Here is a 19,572-nt window from a genome sequence, read left to right as displayed (position 1 = left end):
ATGATTGACATATATTATTATATTCATCATTCATGCATCGACACAATTCAAACTTGACGAACTCAATACAAAGAAAGTGAGTTAGCTTTGAAGGGTCTAACATGTTTAATTAAATAAGTCGGGTTATAATTGATCTATATAGTTTTACATCTATGTCTTGACATAATCCAAACCCGATACGTGAATACAAATTGTCACTCATAATTAAAAGATATAGAATGTTTGTTCATGAGATTTTTTCATTCAAGGGCATGCATTTGATAGCTTCATTGTTTCATGATCGTTCTAGTAGATTAGTTTCTTAATTTATACATTTTTCATCCCAGTAATTGTATTTAGTAGACTCAACTAAGTTCACAATTTTCAATTTTTGAAAAGTTACATTTTTAAGTTTTTCTTTAATTTCAAATAGATTCTTCTATCTCTCTACATCGTATCAATTAATTAATTGCCATATGATTTTCATTTAACAGTCATGTTCTAATTGTACAGGTCATGTCACATAGTTACTTTATTTTATAAATTAAAAAATAAAAAATTATTATTATTAATTATTATTTTTTTTTTTGATAAAGTTTACATACCTCTCAAACTATCACTAACAATGTTCCCCCAAACTTTTACTTGTGACATTATCTCTCAAAACTACAAAAATATTATCAATATCCTTCAAAGCTAGTAAAAAGATAAAAATATTCTTATAGATTTTTCAATAAGACAAAAAGACCCTTATAAATTAGAGGAAAAAAAAATTTAATTAAAAAAATACGAAATTAATGAAATATTTTTTATTTTTTTAAATGAAAATTTTAATTTTCTTTTTCAAAACGAATATATTTTTTTAAAAATGGAAATTTTTTATTTAAAAAAAAAAAAACTAAAATTTTCAATTTTTATAAATAAAAAAAAAATCAATTTTTTTTAATTTTTTTTTCTTATAACAAGATTTTTTTAAAATTTGTAAATTTGGCCGCTCCTTCAATTTTTATATATATTTTTTTAGTTTTAGGGTTTTTTTTAGAAGTTTGTTTCTTTGTTTTTTTAGGACATTGTCAATTGGGTTTTTTAATTTTATTTTATAAAAAAGACCCTGGCCGGGGAATGGGTTGCCACTCCTAATCGTGCTGTTCTACAAAAATTGCAGAACCCAGAAGAACTCCCATACTCCCTTCCTTTTTTCTCTCACACAACAAAGCCTATCCCCCTCTACTGTTAAAACCCGAAGCAGAATACCCCCTCCCTGTACGGCTTCGGAGAGAGAGAGAGAGAGGGGGCAAAAGAGCCGAAATTGAAGCTGTGAAAGGTATACCAATTTATTTTCCTCTCTTGATTAGTTATTGTGTGTTTGAGGTTTAATTGAGAAAGAAAGTGTGTGGGTAGGTTTGATATGGCCAAATGGCCAGATGAGATGGGGATTGATTTTTGGTGTTAAAGGAGAAATTTTAGGTGGATGTTTCAATCTTCCCTTTGGGTTTTCTCTGCAACCGATTGGGTGCCAGAAAAAATTGAGTTTGGTTTCACTGTTGTTTTGAACCTCACCGAATGGGTGTTGCGTAACTATTTGAAGTGTTCCACGTGGCCTTAACTATAATCTTAATCATATGTATATACGTTATCGGCTACTTGATGAAGGACCATATTTACCTATATTTTCGATAAAAACAAAAATAAGAAAAATATAAAAAATTATATTGGAGCAGGGTCGCAGAATTTTCTCGGTTCTTAAACAATGGAAATACAAAAAGAAGATTGTTACGATTCTTTCTGATTGTCAATTTTTATATCATGATTTTATTTTATTTTATTAGGACTTTATTTCATTTGCTTAATAGGATTAGATTTGCTTTAATTATTTTCATTTCCTTATTAGGATTATGTTTACTATTACTACTAGGATTATGTTTGCTTTATCTACAAGTATATCTCTTTTATAAATAGGATACTTTATAATGTAAAATTATCAAGTTAGATAATTTCTCTCAAAACTCTGTGAAATTTGTGTTTTTTTCTCAACCTGCGGGTTTGAGCTTATCTTTGGGTATAAGATGAAGACTTGAGCTTATCTTTGGGTAGAAGACAAAGACGCTTCTCCTTGCAAAATCAAAGCCTCTGCTCTTTGATTAATTACTTCCGCTTCCCTTGCAATCTGGTTTTCAAGGGTACGCTAAGATCGTTGTTCTAAGTTTTATGTTCTATTTTGTTGTAGTGTTGCAGAAGAGTAAATAATGGGGGATGCGGTGAAGGATGATCTTCTTGCGAACGTGCATTCCACCGTGTTCAAAGAATCAGATTGTCTGGAGGGGAAATGTGTTAAGATTGAGGGTTACGATTTCAATCAAGGAGTAAACTATTCTCAGCTTCTCAGATCCATGGTCTCCACAGGGTTTCAAGCCTCCAATTTGGGAGATGCCATCGAAGTCATTAATCAAATGGTTAGTCTTTATTTTTAAAAAATTGGATATTGTTTGTGTGGGTGTCTTGTTTTCCATGTTTTCTGGGGCTACTTGTGATTGACATAAAATCTACTCAAATATCAAATAGTTTTTATTTTTTAAAAGATATATTGAATTGGACTGAAGCTAGATTGGAGGCTCGCTGATGAGAGTATAACAAAAGATTGCAGTGAGGAGGAGAGGGATCCGACCTACAGAAAGTCTGTGAGATGCAAAGTTTTCCTGGGTTTTACATCAAATCTTATATCTTCTGGTGTTAGGGATGTGGTTCGCTATCTTGTTGAGCATCATATGGTGAGTAATGCGGGAAGCCTCTTTGTGTTATATAATCAGCAAGGTGAATTATTTTGATCTCTTGGGTTGTGAATTATAAAAGGATTAGAGCAGTCTTATCATCACTATTGCATTATTGCCTTGCATGTTAGCCTTATCAATATGCGTTACTTATCTTTCGGCTGCAGGTTGATGTAGTGGTTACAACAACTGGTGGCATCGAAGAAGATCTTATAAAATGCCTTGCACCCACATATAAAGGTGAGTTTACTCTACCTGGAGCCTATTTACGCTCAAAAGGACTAAACCGCATTGGTAACTTGTTGGTTCCTAATGACAACTACTGCAAATTCGAGGACTGGATAATTCCCATTTTTGACCAGATGTTGAAGGAACAGATTGAAGAGGTATTCCCTTTATGCTGTTGTACTACATATCTAGGATTGCAAATTTGAACTTATTCGCTAGTCGTGATTTTTTAACCATCTACTGAGCTTGTTAGTTCTTATACTGTTAATGTATCTGTCTCTAAATCCATCATATTTGAATCTGGACTATATTCATAAAGTTTTTGAAGAATTAGATTCTAATACCTGATATCATTTTCAATATGTATTTTCTTCTCTTCTTGCCCCATTGATGGAAAATCCTTTCGGAAACCCACTCTCTTGTTAATAATACACTGCTCTTTGTGAATGCTATCAGAGCTTCCTCAACCTTTTTGTTTTTGGTTTCATAGAATGCATTGTGGACGCCATCTAAGGTGATCGCCCGCTTGGGAAAAGAAATTAATGACAAGAGTTCATACCTCTACTGGGCGTACAAGGCAAGTGCTCATAGCTTAATATTTTGGAAGCAGACCTTTTTTCCCCATCTTAGTGTGCTGTTTAACAACTGCTTATTTTTTCAATTCTTTTTTCGTTTTTGTGTTCGACATTATTCAATATTTTGCTTTCCTTCACTTGTAAAATTGAGGCTATTTAGTTAGCAGCTTCATTGTTAGTTTTGGGAACCAAATATTATTAGGTAACACTACTAATAACACCTATGATTCCAAACCTCCCAAGTAAAAATGTTTGTTTCTTAGATTTTCTCAGTACCCTATGTAGTAAGTTTGTAAGACTTCTGGTTCTCTTGTAACATATCTCACATTTATTGACACAGATTTGAGTTCTCAAGCAACTCATATCTGTTTATCCACAAGTATTCTACATTTAGGGAAAGAGAGAGAGAAAATGAAATTGTAGTGGTAAAATATGGCAGAAGAGAGTTATAGGAAAAAAAAAAAAGTTTAATGGTTATGCTTTAATGATTTAATTTTACAAAAGAGAGCTGAATAGATTTTCTTCATCCAGATTTTTCAGATGCCTCTCTAATCTCTATTGATATACTGAGATTCTAGCTACAACCTCCTTACAGAGCTTCTGTTAACGTGTGAATACATATTGATATTAGACATTTTCAACGTGCTCCAGACCTTGGAACTTTTGATATATTTTGTACAAGTCAGCTAGCAAGTTTATCAAATTTAGCTGTGGCAAATATTTCTGGACAAATAGTCCTCAACACTAACATCTCCTAGAATAATGTTTTGATGGGTAGGTTCGCTTTCTTGTGTTACAGAAATTGCAATCCAACTAGCTGTTGTAGTGTATTAGGTAGTGCTACTATTGTAGTCTTTTATGGTAATCTAGTAGGATTTAGAACTAATCATTGTGCACTTGCCACTCTAAAGGGGGTTGCTCAACAAATATCGATAGACTCACTGAGATTTGATTTTCTTTGTTGTCTTTTCCAGAACAACATTCCAGTTTACTGTCCAGGCCTAACAGATGGCTCACTAGGGGACATGTTGTACTTTCATTCCTTCCGCAACCCAGGTTTGATCATCGACATAGTGCAAGGTGTGGTGTGCATATCCTTCTCTGACACTCTTGCATACTTGTACTTAACAAGTTGAGAAATGAAATAGTTAGCTCTTTGAACAGATATTAGAGCCATCAATGGTGAAGCAGTCCATGCAAGCCCTAGGAAGACTGGTATTATAATTCTTGGAGGGGGGCTTCCTAAGCATCACATTTGCAATGCCAATATGATGCGTAATGGTGCAGATTATGCTGTGTTCATCAATACTGCACAAGAGTTTGACGGGAGTGACTCTGGAGCTCGCCCAGATGAGGCTGTATCATGGGGGAAAATACGAGGTTCTGCTAAGACTGTGAAGGTATATCTTGTTTATGTCTCATTTTTGTTTTGCTTGTCTGAGTACTAGTAGCAACTTCTCTTTGATTTTCTTTAAATTTATGGAACCAAACTATTTATTCAAATACATTCCACATAACTTCCTTAATTTTTTCCTATATTATTAAAATAGTATTTCTTTACTTTTTCATTATTCTTTATTATTATTATTATTTTATTTCTAATCCTCTTCAGCTGAACATCACTACAATTCTAAATACAAAACACCCATGACGATCAACTGAAGCTACATCCAAATCAACAAATCCAAAAACCAAATTCAAATACGCCAACAAATCTAAATCACCACCAAATAAAATCATTTGATAACCCAACAGAAATTTTGGGCACTAGGCACCACATGGCCGGTGAAGGCTACCCATGGTGGTGGCAGTAGCCACCGCCCTACACCATCGCCAAAAAACTCCCAAGTCCCTCACCCCTCTCTCTCTCTCTCTCTCTCTCTCTCTCTGTGAGTGTGCAGAAATTCACCACCAACCGACAGTGATGCCGTGCGGTGGTCGAGCAGCCGCGTTAAGTTCGGCAACTGTAGACCCCCCAACTACCTCCTCCCTGATCTCACAACTCCCAATCTTGATCTCTTCTTCTCTTCCTTGTTACTCTTTGACTCTCAATCACCACTCAGCTCTTCGCTTCACCTCCTCTGGTGACTCCTCCCCCAGCCACTCTCTCTCTCTCTCTCTCATGCGAGAACCAAATGGGAATGGAGAATCTACTTGAATGAAGAAAAAGAAGGGATTGCGTGTATAGGGAGGAGAGAGAACAATTTTTTTTTTTTTTAAGAAGCTATAGGGTATCTGTTGCATGTGGCTTTTTTGTGAGTTTTTTTTTCCTATATACAGGGAAGGGAAGAGACTTTAGGGTACCTGTTACTAGTGTTCTTAACTTGAAGCTATTCTTCTCACTTGCATTATATATTTTTTTAACAAACAGAAACCTTTAGCCTTTTGTTCTCTTTCCTTTTTATGAACTATTCTTCTCACTTGCATTATATATTTTTTTAACAAACAGAAACCTTTAGCCTTTTGTTCTCTTTCCTTTTTATGAACAAGCTTTGTTTTCTTCATCTAAGTTATTTGCTTATCTATAGAAGTTATACTAAATATGATTCTGATTGTTCTCCTTTTGATTGAACTGATCAGGTACATTGCGATGCAACCATTGCTTTCCCTCTACTGGTTGCAGAAACATTCGCCTCAAGGGAGAAAGAATTCCATCAGGACTAAGGCTCTATACTATTTTTGGCTAAGTGCAGATTCATTTAATTAAACAACTACCGCACTTGATAATGTTCTTAATCAGCTGAAAAATATTACTGGAATTTTGGAAGACTGATCTTCTGCCTTTGGAAAACAGCCATAAATTGGTCAATTTTTAAAAGGGTAAGTTATAATTGATCTTCCTGTAATGAAGTTTAATTAGGATTAAACTTCTTTGTGGTGAGGATTATAAATTAATTAAATTTTAACAAATCACCATCTATTTTGGACCCTGGTTGATTTGATCTTTTTGAAAGCCTTGTTACGAAGGCATCTTATTAGAGCCATGGTGATGGCAGGTTGTAAGTGTTCTGTTATCGGTTGTCATGTCAAATAACTGATGATATCACAACCTGTATTAATTAATGTATTATTATTTTTTTTCTCCTGAAAATCAGAAAGCGGAAGTGTAACTGGCCGAATCATAGCAGGTAAACTATGATCTCTTTACAAAAATTTGGCACAAGGATTTCTGGGTAGAAGGCAACATATTCAAATCCTATGGAGAGGTGCTTAGGGTATTATAGTTTTTATTATAAGTCCCTTACAAATTGATGTGAGAGTTTGTATTGCATTTACGGCATCACTTATTAAAATATGGATTGTCACGTGGTAGTTCACAGTGCACTTGAACTGTCTAAAATGAAGTGCACTTGAATTTGATGTAACAATTCACGGGGTATTTACCATGACACTTACTAAAATGTAGACTGTTTCATGAGTTTATAAGAGATCGTAGTAAAAGCTCCAACACTTCATTTTTCTATCTTGTTAATTGAAAAGAGGGAGGAGGAAGAGAAATTAAACATTTCAAATTCATAAAGTACCTAGCTTATTAAGAAAAAAAAGAAGAAGCGTTCGGTGTAGATGATCTCAGCTCAAAATGCTGTTTTATGATGACAAAAACTAGACACAGAAAACCACCCTCAGTGGATAAGTTGGACCCATTTATTTTGATAAGGAAGAAGGGTGAAGCCATCTGCTTTTCAGCAACCTCAGTTTCTCTTATTTCAAAATCACAAACTGTTTTCTTCATATGTAGTTCAAGCGAATTTTACATTCAAGCTCTATGTGATAAGGCAAGTAAATTGAGAGTAATGCTATTTAGTAGACTGTTAAGTAAAAATTAACCTTTAGATTAACACTTGCAAAATTAAAAAAATTAAAAAAGCTTATTTGCACTGTCACATCATCCCAATTTATACGACAGTTGAATAGTAGTCTACTAAATAGCATTATCCATTACAGAGAAGTTACAAGCACTGTTCAGTAGAGACGCTTGCAGATGGCGATACCATCACCTATTGAAGCATGTGAAATTTGGACGCGGGGATCAGCTGCCAGTAATTTGTTGAACTCAATTGTGAACTGCCTGCCCGGTTTCCAGAACTCTGGAACCAACTCATCAGGCATTGCAACTGTTCCTGACCAGAGTGTGTTATCATAGACAACAATCCCACCCACCTTTAACAGTTTCATCAACCGCTCATGGTAGCTCCAATAATTAACCTTGTCGGCATCGACAAACGCAAAGTCAAAGCTCCCTTCGTTTTCATGCTGCAATACCAACCCCCCACTCCCACAGAAAAAGGAGAGAGAAAAAGAAACTGTTAAGACCTTATTAATTGTGGAAAGTAAACTCAAGAATCAAGATGAGCTGAACAAAATGTAAAAGGAGAGGAGATAGAAAAATGAGATCATATTGTGGCAAGCATGAAAGAATATTAAAAATGAAGAGAAAGCTCATCCTTACATTTTGTAAAAGCTGATCAAGGACTGGTAAAGCCTCAGACTCAATAAAATTAATTTTATCTGCAACACCAGCTTTCTTAATGATCGGCAACCCAATCTCAAACGTCTCCCGATTTATATCTATGGCTGTAATCTGCAATGTACTGCAATGCATAAGTAGTCTAATAGATAAGTATAAGATACACGCGGAAAATTATCGATTACAGACCTTGCCATCCTCTGGGATTGTAAGAGCAGTGAGGAGAAGAGAGTATCCTGTGAAAACTCCAACTTCAATAGTCTTTTTTGCATTTACTAGCTCCAACAGCATGGCAATCAACTGGGCTGCATCTGGTGCGGTAGCCATCCTAGCACTGGAAAACCACAAGCTAATTATCTTTCTAACTTGTTTTAAAGGCATTCTCAGGAATTATTGCTCTAAACAAGTTCAGTGCTTACTATTAAACCAGTAAGATGATTTAGCTGTAGACACGTCATCCATTGTTTCATTCACCATTTCTTAAGGGAGTATTTGAATACCACATGAATTAATTTGTTCCATCTCAATTCCACGGAATTTCAGAAAGAACAAAGTTTTCCTTATAATTGGATTGAGAGAAATTCTTTCAATCCGGTCTATTAACTTAACATCTATCCTTAGAACAACATATGATTTTCACAGGCTATGAGAACAAATGTTAGTTTGGGGGAAAACTTTGTCTTGAAAGTAGTTCAATAATTTACACGCATCCATCTATAACTTAAGTCATTTCAGGATTATGAACTTCTAACAGCATCTTCATTTTTGTGGTCTTCCTCTATTAAAGAAATATTCAGAAATTTCATTACTTCGACAAAAGTCAATGTACGAAAAGGGGTCAACAACTATAGTAGGCGAAAGTTAGAAATGAACAATTACCGTGGGAGGCCAGCAGTGATATGCCTTAGCTCCTTCAGGAGTTCTGGTTCACGTGGGTACACACTAGTCTCCAGGATATACTGCGGCATCATTGAAGAACGAGATTGAGAATTTAAACAGCAAAAGCAGAAGAATAATAAGGAGAATGGTACAATACCTGGTGCAAATCATCGCTCTGCAGTAAACTCTTAGAACGAGTAGGTAAGAATTTCACATTTTGCTCCATTGTGTTAAGTCCTGTTTGGCAAACATGGGCAGAAATTTGAAGTCATATTTCATGCAAGGGAATAAGCTCTATTTTGGCAACCCAGAACAGAGGAGGAAAGGAACCATGCCATTTATGATTGTTTTTCCATTTTCTTTGTTATCTTCCTTTTGAAACCATATTCTAGAATCCTAAAATTAAATATTGAATACTAGAGAGTTTCCTTGTTGGCAAAACCCCATGAGTATAGGTTTAGGAGGAAAAAAGTCATGCAGAAATAACCAACTATTGTTCTTGTCACCCGGAAGAATATCTTTGGAATTCTTTCTTGATCTTTAACAAAGTTCCATTCTAAACATTTAGTATCAGAGCATTGATATATCCTGGGTGCATCGTCCATACCCGCAAACAACTAAGGAAGATGGAGCACGACTTCTCGCAATTCATGGAACGTTCGGAGAAACAATGGCGAGAAATGGCTATGGATATTCACCGTCACCATGTCCACTACACTAGGAGCAGAATCCCCCTTCACACGTTGGAAGAAAATAATAGCAAATTTTCCTCCTCAGTCCAACTAAAATTTTCTCATTAAGATTTAGAGAGAAAGTTACAAAAGTTACAAAATTTAAAATATCTTTTCTTCTTTTTTATTTTCTTTCCATTCTCTCTACACATTCATTCAACATGAAATAATATGATAATTTATTTAATACTCTAACATCATCAATTCAATTTTGTGAACCCAAAAAGGTCATTCTTCTTTCAATACCGTCCAATGCAAAACCTAAAATCATGATTTGTTCAGATTTCTCATCAATGTAATCACTTTTTTCACTCAACAGTCTCGGTATCAGAGGGTATTAGTCAGAATTCAATATTGTTATGCCCACATAACAGGAAAGAAAGCATAGATGGCCATGGCCACCTTTAAGATGAAGAGGGATTGGATTATCCCTATCAAGCGTACAATTTAAAACAATTTGAAAATAAAAACACCCATCTATAAAAAAAAATCAAAATTTATAGTTCTACTGCCAAGATTCTATGTAAAGCTTATAGATAAATTGTGCACATGGATTCTCAGAAGAGAGCGTACCACTTGATTGGAAGTGGTTGAATCAATACCACCCAGAAGCCTCAAGTTGAATAGAGGTTCCACCCACTAGGTCACTGTCTAAAACTCAACGAGCTGAGATTGATCGACCGGCGACTGCTGACAAGAGCACGTTTCTGTATCATAGTGTGAAACGGGTTTGTGGTTTTTTGATGGCGAAAGGCTCTGGTCTACAAAAAAGTAAGGAAAAAATATAAAATGCCCGATAAACTACCGGTCATTTGCAATTTGGCCTCTTAATATTCAAAATGTAATAAAATAGCATTCAAACTATCAGCTAGTTACAATTTAGCCATTCCATTAGTCAATATCATCAAATTGGATAAAATATGCAATACGACATTATTTTTTTGAAGTTAAGTTACTAAAATGCTCTTTTTTTAAAAAAAAAATCAATTTAAAAAAGGCTCCTCAAAACGATGTCATTTGGCAAACCCTAAAAAAAAATTAAAAATTAATTAATTAAAAAAGGGGGCTATGAGGTGGCCGCCGAGCCACGCGCCCCCATGGCCTGGGGGTGGCCACCCCATAGGCCGGTGGCCAACCCATAGCCTGGGGGTGGCCGGCGAGGGGTGTGCCTCTGGAGTTTACAGTTAATGACTTGTTTTGTTGGGGTTGGGGAAGAGCTGATGCCGCACAGGAATCAAGCAAACATATCAAGCAATTCCGAAGTAGATCCACCATCTAGAGAATTTCAAGCACCAGTCTCTACAACACCTATATGGAAGTTGTGCAGGAATCGTGGCTTGGTTTTAAAAAAAGGGGTTGTGGGGTGGCCGCCCAGCCACCCCCATGGCCTGGGGTGGCTCGCCGGCCACCCCTAAACCACTCCTTCTAATTTATTTTTTTAAATTTTTTTTTTTAGGATTTGCCAAACAACTTCTTTTAAATTGATTTTTTTTTCCTAAAAGGGTATTTTAGTAATTTTTTAATCCTAAAATTAAATATTGACTATCAGAGAGTTTCCTAGCTTGTTCGCAAAATCACATGATAGAGAGAACACGGACGTGATGCATGCCCGTATTTGTTAATATTAAAATAATATATTTTAATTTTTTAATTATAAAATATATATATAGAGAACACGGGGCGTGATGCATGCCCGTGTTTGTTAATATTAAAATAATATATTTTAATTATAAAATATATATATAGAGAACACGGGCGTGATTAGGGTTGTTAAGTGAGCGAAGCGTCTCGCGAGCAAACTCGGGCTCGGCTCGTGCTCGACTCGAATATTAAATGAAGCACTTCATGAACACAAATCCTGGCTCGAATATTAAACGAAGCAAGCTCGGCTCGACTCGGCTAAGCTCGTGAACAGCTCGTATAAGCTCGAGTGTGTGTGTATATATATATAAACTAAGTAATAGATAATTAATTATAAATCTCATAATTATTAAAACCTTAAAATTGCACTTATATTTAAGTGTTAGAGAATGAAAAATTCTAGACCCTTCGTGATGAAAGAGAGAGATAGAGCAATCATTAAAAAAACCTCGATTCAATTAGAGCAGATCCAAACGAAAGGAAGAAGAATCAAGCAGAAACTATTGAGGGAGATTGCGAAAGGCATAAACTATTGATGAATCAAATAGACCCAAACACTATCACTACATGTCTGGTGAGTGAGAGTGAGAGAGTGAGAAATGAGAGTTCAGGTGGAAGATTTGTTGTGACTGGTAAGGGGGATTGAGAGAGAGACGTTAAAAAAATATTTTTTTTGTAAGGGGCGTTGTCCCAATGCAGTCTGAATGCAATCTGTTAACTTGTCTCACATTGTTAAGAAAACATCAATCTCCAAGTTTGCTTATCTATAAAAGAATGCATATCCTCTCTCTTTGAAACCAAATGCCTTGCTGTATTAACTCAGGCTTCATACTCGACTAGCCAGGCTAAACAAATACTCATATGCAAACTAACTTCTTAAGCCATTTAAGAGTACTTGAAGTTAAAAAAAAAAAATTAAAACAAAAACATTAAATATAAGAGCCAACTCGTGAGCTGGCTCGGCTCGACTTATAATTAGCTCGAGCTCGATTTTTTTGGCTCGCCCTTGAGCTCGAGTAAAATTTAAACGAGCCAAGCTTGAACAAGGGAAGCTCGCTCAAGCTCAACTCGTTTACACCCCTAGGCGTGATGCATGCCCGTGTTTGTTAATATTAAAATAATATATTTTAATTATAAAATATATATATAGAGAACACGGGCGTGATGCATGCCCGTGTTTGTTAATATTAAAATAATATATTTTAATTTTTTAATTATATATATATATTAAAAAATATTAAAAAACACGGGCGTGCATCACGCTCGTGTCCTCTCTATCATCACTCCATGCAGAAATAACCAACTCCAACTATTGTTCTTGGTTGTCACCCAGAAGAATTTCTTTGGAATTCTTTCTTGATCTTTAATAAAGTTCCATTCTAAACATTTGGTATCCGAGCATTGATCCTCGATGCATCATACCCGCAAAAGTTACAAAATTAAAAAAATTATCTTTTCTTCTTTTTTTTAATTTTCTTTTATTTTCTTTCCATTCTCTCTACACAATCATTCAGCATGAAATAATATCATAATTTATTTAATACTCTAACATCATCAATTCAATTTTGTGAACCCAAAAAAGGTCATTTAAATTTCAATATTGTCAATTGCAAAACCTCAAATCATAATTTGTTCAGAGGGTATTAGTCAAAATTCAATATTGTTATGCCCACATAACAGGAAAGAAAGCATAGATGGCCATGGCCACCTTTAAGATGAAGAGGGATTGGATTATCCCTATCAAGCGTACAATTTAAAACAATTTGAAAATAAAAACACCCATCTATAAAAAAAAAATTCAAAATTTATAGTTCTACTGCCAAGATTCTATGTACAGCTTATAGATAAGTTGTGCACATGGATTCTCTGAAGAGAGCGTACCAATTGACTGTGGTGTCAGGAAGTGGTTGAATCAATACCACCCAGAAGCCTCAAGTTGAATGGAGGTTCCACCCACTAGGTCACTATCTACAACTCAACGAACTGAGATTGATCGACCGGTGACTGCCGACAAGAGCACGTTTCTGTTTCGTAGTGTGAAACGGGTTTACGGTTTTTTGATGGCGAAAGGCTCTAGGCTAGAAGTAGTGTCCCTTCAATTTTGTTGTTGGTTGAATGACTAATAATTCGGATATTAAATCTGATTAATTTTTTATGAAGTTTGTTTGGTTAAATAAATTTCAAACTGTTGATTTTTTTTTTTTTTTTTTTTTGACAATTGAACTTTATAATGATTCTCTCACATTCGGACAACAAATTACTAAAAAAAAATGGAACTCCTTGCATAGTGATAGTGGTAGCTGCCGCTCCTTTCATGAATTGAGACGTTAGTGTCCTTGGGTAGTGCAATATTGGGCAATAATTTTAAATAACAAGGCATTAGTATAGATTAAAGATTGAATCTCTCTCTCTTTCTCTACTTGACAACTTTTACTTTTGTCGTGAGCTACTTTTACATTGCCAAATGGGCCTTTTGAATTTAGGCACGTACGTGACAAGGACTTTGAGGACAATATGGCAGTGTTTGCCAATGGCATGGACCGGTACTGTACATGCCTCTTCTTCAATCCCAAAAAAATATATATATCTTTACCTTAAAATTAATCTTAACATTCATACTTTTCATACTACATCAATCATTTTTTTATTACTATTCAAATAAAAAAATCACAATAAAATAAATTTTTTACATTTTTTCATATAAAATATATTCTTTCACTTTTTTTACAAAATATTTTCACTAAAACCAATTAAATACATATTTCTAAAAAGTACTACATTACCGGCCATTGGCCCTGGCCTCTTGGCAAAAACTACCTAAATTCAATGGAAAGGAGTGTGTCGGGTCTACAAATCCCGAAGATGTCGGAGTTCAACTGTTCAAGCATCAAAGGAGTCTTGCAATAGAAATTAATAGATTTTAGCATTAATTTTCTCAAATCCATCATTGATTAGCTCATTGGCTTCATATATGAGATTACATGAAAGAAATAGACTTGAATAGACATACAGTCATGTCAAGAACACGTACAGTAAAAGATGATCATGAGTATCAAATCACCCATATCACCTTTTGCTTTCTATAAATTAATAATTATACCAGCTTTTATTGAAGCATCTTTCTCACTCATTAATTGTTGCCCTAACAAGATTCTCACCTTAACATTCTAATTAGACTTTCCTCAACACACAGCCAGACCCAACGTTCAACCCTTTCTTTTTCATGCAATATTCTCAACCTATATATAATTTTAATTGCCATTACTTCCTAGCTAGAGTACTTTTCGTTTTTGGTGTGCGCCAGACTCCAAAACTAGTTGTCGAGTGCCATTTTTGTGCTGGAAAACTGTTCCATTCAGGGGATCCTCGACCCGATCGACCAGTTCGATCCTATCGATCAGGTTACTTGACTACCTTGCTACTGATCCATCTCTATCTAGTACTCTTAGTTTGGTTTTTCCACGATTGTTATAAAAGGCATGAATTAGTTCACAAAGGAGATCTATATCATCGATCTGCATATTTTTCTTCTTGGTGAAAAGAGAGAGATTAAGTTATATATTATTTTGAGGAATGCTACGGGTTTTTTTTTTTTTTTTTTGGGTGTTTTCTTGGTTTTACGTTAATATGTATCGTCCTTCTTCTTCTTTTTTTTTTTTTTTTTTTTTTTTTTTTTTTTTCTCTTGAAACTAAAAATAATAGATAAATACTACCGTTCGTCGTGGTGTAATTATACAACTTAATTGATTTATATCTCTCTATTTGTATAATGTATTATTGCTCGACTTCAAGCATGTATCCAGGGCCGGCTCAATGTATTTGAGAGCTTTAGGCGAAATTTTGAAGTTGGACCTTATTTTTTTTAATATTTAAATGTTAATTAAATAATATTTATTTTAATAATATTATTATTATTTTCATTTTCATTGTTGTTTCATGACTTTTAAGTTTAACTTTTAACTAGTTGCCAAAAAAAATTGATGTGGCATATTTGTTTTTTTGGGTTAATTGGTCTTATTTTACAATGGACTTATTATATTGGGACCTTATTTTAGAAGCCTTAAATTTTTATGAGAAAATATTTTGGGCCTTATTTTATTTATTTATTTTTTTTAAAAAAAGGTCTTAAGTTAAAAGAAAATTAAAATTTTTTTTTAAGCCTTATTAAAAATTTTTTTGGGCTTTATTAAAAAAAAATTTGGGCCTTACTAATTGGGGCCTAGGCGACCACCTCAATGGCCTAGCCATTGAGCAGGCCCTGCGTGTATCTTTAATTATGAATAACTTCTGTTGTCTAAATGCAAACACTACTCAAGTGAACTTTTATGGACTCGTTTAACAGAGTTGAGCAATATATATATATATATATATATATATATAGTAGTAGTAGTAGTTCAGCAACCTCAGTTTCTCTTATTTCAAAATCACAAACTGTTTTCTTCATATGTAGTTCAAGCGAATTTTACATTCAAGCTCTATGTGATAAGGCAAGTAAATTGAGAGTAATACTATTTAGTAGACTGTTAAGTAAAAATTAACCTTTAGATTAACACTTGCAAAATTAAAAAAATTAAAAAAGCTTATTTGCACTATCACATCATCCCAATTTATACGACAGTTGAATAGTAGTCTACTAAATAGCATTATCCATTACAGAGAAGTTACAAGCACTGTTCAGTAGAGACGCTTGCAGATGGTGATACCATCACCTATTGAAGCATGTGAAATTTGGACGCGGGGATCAGCTGCCAGTAATTTGTTGAACTCAATTATGAACTGCCTGCCCGGTTTCCAGAACTCTGGAACCAACTCATCAGGCATTGCAACTGTTCCTGACCAGAGTGTGTTATCATAGACAACAATCCCACCCACCTTTAACAGTTTCATCAACCGCTCATGGTAGCTCCAATAATTAACCTTGTCGGCATCGACAAACGCAAAGTCAAAGCTCCCTTCGTTTTCATGCTGCAATACCAACCCCCCACTCCCACAGAAAAAGGAGAGAGAAAAAGAAACTGTTAAGACCTTATTAATTGTGGAAAGTAAACTCAAGAATCAAGATGAGCTGAACAAAATGTAAAAGGAGAGGAGATAGAAAAATGAGATCATATTGTGGCAAGCATGAAAGAATATTAAAAATGAAGAGAAAGCTCATCCTTACATTTTGTAAAAGCTGATCAAGGACTGGTAAAGCCTCAGACTCAATAAAATTAATTTTATCTGCAACACCAGCTTTCTTAATGATCGGCAACCCAATCTCAAACGTCTCCCGATTTATATCTATGGCTGTAATCTGCAATGTACTGCAATGCATAAGTAGTCTAATAGATAAGTATAAGATACACGGGGAAAATTATCGATTACAGACCTTGCCATCCTCTGGGATTGTAAGAGCAGTGAGGAGAAGAGAGTATCCTGTGAAAACTCCAACTTCAATAGTCTTTTTTGCATTTACTAGCTCCAACAGCATGGCAATCAACTGGGCTGCATCTGGTGCGGTAGCCATCCTAGCACTGGAAAACCACAAGCTAATTATCTTTCTAACTTGTTTTAAAGGCATTCTCAGGAATTATTGCTCTAAACAAGTTCAGTGCTTACTATTAAACCAGTAAGATGATTTAGCTGTAGACACGTCATCCATTGTTTCATGCACCATTTCTTAAGGGAGTATTTGAATACCACATGAATTAATTTGTTCCATCTCAATTCCACGGAATTTCAGAAAGAACAAAGTTTTCCTCATAATTGGACTGAGAGAAATTCTTTCAATCCGGTCTATTAACTTAACATTTGTCCTTAGAACAACATATGATTTCACAAGCTCCGAGAATAGATGTTAGTTTGGAGGAAAACTTTGTCTCGAAAGCAGTTCAATAATTTACACGCATCCATCTATAACTTAAGTCATTTCAGGATTATGAACTTCTAACAGCATCTTCATTTTTGTGGTTTTCCTCTATTAAAGAAATATTCAGAAATTTCATTACTTCGACAAAAGTCAATGTACAAAAAGGGGTCAACAACTATAGTAGGCGAAAGTTAGAAATGAACAATTACCGTGGGAGGCCAGCAGTGATATGCCTTAGCTCCTTCAGAAGTTCTGGTTCACGTGGGTACACACTAGTCTCCAGGATATACTGCGGCATCATTGAAGAACGAGATTGAGAATTTAAACAGCAAAAGCAGAAGAATAATAAGGAGAATGGTACAATACCTGGTGCAAATCATCACTCTGCAGTAAACTCTTAGAACGAGTAGGTAAGAATTTCACATTTTGCTCCATTGTGTTAAGTCCTGTCTGGCAAACATGGGCAGAAATTTGAAGTCATATTTCATGCAAGGGAATAGGCTCTATTTTGGCAACCCAGAACAGAGGAGGAAAGGAACCATGCCATTTATGATTGTTTTTCCATTTTCTTTGTTATCTTCCTTTTGAAACCATATTCTAGAATCCTAAAATTAAATATTGAATACCAGAGATTTCCTTGTTGGCAAAACCCCATGAGTATAGGTTTAGGAGGAAAAAAGTCATGCAGAAATAACCAACTATTGTTCTTGTCACCCGGAAGAATATCTTTGGAATTCTTTCTTGATCTTTAACAAAGTTCCATTCTAAACATTTGGTATATATCAGAGCATTGATCCTCGGTGCGTCGTCCATACCGGCAAACAACTAAGGAAGATGGAGCACGAGTTCTCGCAATTCATGGAACGTTCGGAGAAACAATGGCGAGAAATGGCTATGGACATTCACCGTCACCATGTCCACTACACTAGGAGCAGAATCCCCCTCCACACGATGGAAGAAAATAATAGCAAATTTTCCTCCTCAGTCCAACTAAAATTTTCTCATTAAGATTTAGAGAGAAAGTTCGTAACAAGAACAAAAGTTACAAAATTAAAAAAAATTATCTTTTCTTCTTTTTTATTTTCTTTCCATTCTCTCTACACAATCATTCAACATGAAATAATATGATAATTTATTTAATACTCTAACATCATCAATTCAATTTTGTGAACCCAAAAAGGTCATTCTTCTTTCAATACTGTCCAATGCAAAACCTAAAATCATGATTTGCTCAGATTTCTCATCAATGTAATCACTGTTTTTTCTCTCAACAGTCTCGGTATCAGAGGGTATTAGTCAGAATTCAATATTGTTATGCCCACATAACAGGAAAGAAAGCATAGATGGCCATGGCCACCTTTAAGATGAAGAGGGATTGGATTATCCCTATCAAGCGTACAATTTCAAACAATTTGAAAATAAAAACACTCATCTATAAAAAAAAAAATCAAAATTTATAGTTCTACTGCCAAGATTCTATGTAGAGTTTATAGATAAGTTGTGCACATGGATTCTCAGAAGAGAGCGTACCAATTGACTGTGGTGTCAGAAAGTTGTTGAATCAAGACCACCCACCGGATCCACCCAGAAGCCTCAAGTTCATCAATAGAATAGAGGTTCCACCTCCACCCACTGGGTCACTGTCTACCACTCAACGGACTGTGATTGATCGACAGGTGACTGCTGACAAGACCACGTTTCTGTATCATAGATCCAGTGTGAAACGACGGGTTTATGGTTTTTTGATAGCGAAAGGCTTTTGGCTTTAAATAAATAAACACCTTTACCATGCGTTTGGTTGGTGGGCTGTCTACTTTTTCCAACCACTCTCCCCTAAGTTTCTCTTGCAAATGCATAGATCATAGAAGTAGTGTCCCTTCAATTTTGTTGTTGGTTGAATGACTAATAATTCGGATATTAAATCTGATTAATTTTTTATGAAGTTTGTTTGGTTGTTGATTTTTTTTTTTTTTTTTTGACAATTGAACTTTATAATGATTCTCTCACATTCGGACAACAAATTACTAAAAAAGTCGGATTCCTTGCATAGTGATAGTGGTAGCTGCCACTCCTTAATTTCGCGAATTGAGACGTTAGTGCCCTTGGGTAGTGCAATATTGGGCAATAATTTTAAATAAATGGTACAAAATATAACAAGGCATTAGTATAGATTGGGTGAAGATAAACACAACGCTGGCCGGCGTGCTAAGCATGCTAGGCAAAAAAATAAAAAAATTATTAAAAATAATAATTTTTTTTTTAAAATTTTTTGCCTGGCGTGCTTAGCATGCCGGTTTTGTGTGAATCACAACCCGTATAGATTAAAGATTGAATTTCTCTCTCTTTCTCTACTTGACACTTGTACTTGTCAACTTTTACTTTTGTCATGATCAACTTTTACATTGCCAAACGGGCCATTTGAATTTAGGCACGTACGCGACAAGGACTTTGAGGA

The 19,572-nt window shown here is 35.0% G+C and overlaps 3 protein-coding genes across 3 annotated transcripts; 1 reads left to right on the top strand and 2 right to left on the bottom strand.

Annotated features, from left to right (window-relative positions):
- The first annotated feature begins 1,083 nt into the window (after window positions 1-1,083).
- DHS (deoxyhypusine synthase) lies at window positions 1,084-6,628 on the top strand. Its single transcript, XM_059577583.2, has 8 exons — window positions 1,084-1,303; window positions 2,207-2,432; window positions 2,580-2,747; window positions 2,915-3,133; window positions 3,466-3,552; window positions 4,525-4,630; window positions 4,715-4,950; window positions 6,131-6,628. The coding sequence occupies exons 2-8, from the start codon at window positions 2,226-2,228 to the stop codon at window positions 6,212-6,214; spliced, it is 1,107 nt and encodes a 368-aa protein (XP_059433566.1). The 5' UTR covers window positions 1,084-1,303; window positions 2,207-2,225; the 3' UTR covers window positions 6,215-6,628.
- Window positions 6,629-7,362: 734 nt separating this feature from the next.
- LOC132165657 (putative caffeoyl-CoA O-methyltransferase At4g26220) lies at window positions 7,363-10,417 on the bottom strand. The gene is made up of 6 exons (XM_059576308.2): window positions 10,202-10,417; window positions 9,055-9,134; window positions 8,898-8,977; window positions 8,208-8,352; window positions 8,001-8,132; window positions 7,363-7,804 (listed from the first exon to the last, which is right to left on the bottom strand). The coding sequence occupies exons 2-6, from the start codon at window positions 9,121-9,123 to the stop codon at window positions 7,514-7,516; spliced, it is 717 nt and encodes a 238-aa protein (XP_059432291.1). The 5' UTR covers window positions 9,124-9,134; window positions 10,202-10,417; the 3' UTR covers window positions 7,363-7,513.
- Window positions 10,418-15,659: 5,242 nt separating this feature from the next.
- On the bottom strand, window positions 15,660-18,922 carry LOC132165786 (putative caffeoyl-CoA O-methyltransferase At4g26220). Its single transcript, XM_059576469.2, has 6 exons — window positions 18,648-18,922; window positions 17,484-17,567; window positions 17,327-17,406; window positions 16,638-16,782; window positions 16,431-16,562; window positions 15,660-16,234 (listed from the first exon to the last, which is right to left on the bottom strand). Exons 2-6 carry the CDS (start codon window positions 17,550-17,552, stop codon window positions 15,944-15,946), a joined length of 717 nt encoding a protein of 238 aa, XP_059432452.1. The 5' UTR covers window positions 17,553-17,567; window positions 18,648-18,922; the 3' UTR covers window positions 15,660-15,943.
- Window positions 18,923-19,572: the final 650 nt, after the last annotated feature.

The sequence above is a fragment of the Corylus avellana genome, chromosome 11 (assembly GCF_965113065.1).
Source record: "Corylus avellana chromosome 11, dhCorAvel1.hap1.2, whole genome shotgun sequence".
In the NCBI taxonomy this organism is placed as follows: Eukaryota; Viridiplantae; Streptophyta; class Magnoliopsida; order Fagales; family Betulaceae; genus Corylus; species Corylus avellana.
Note: the sequence above shows the minus strand (reverse complement) of the source record. Positions and strands in the feature narration are given on the sequence as shown.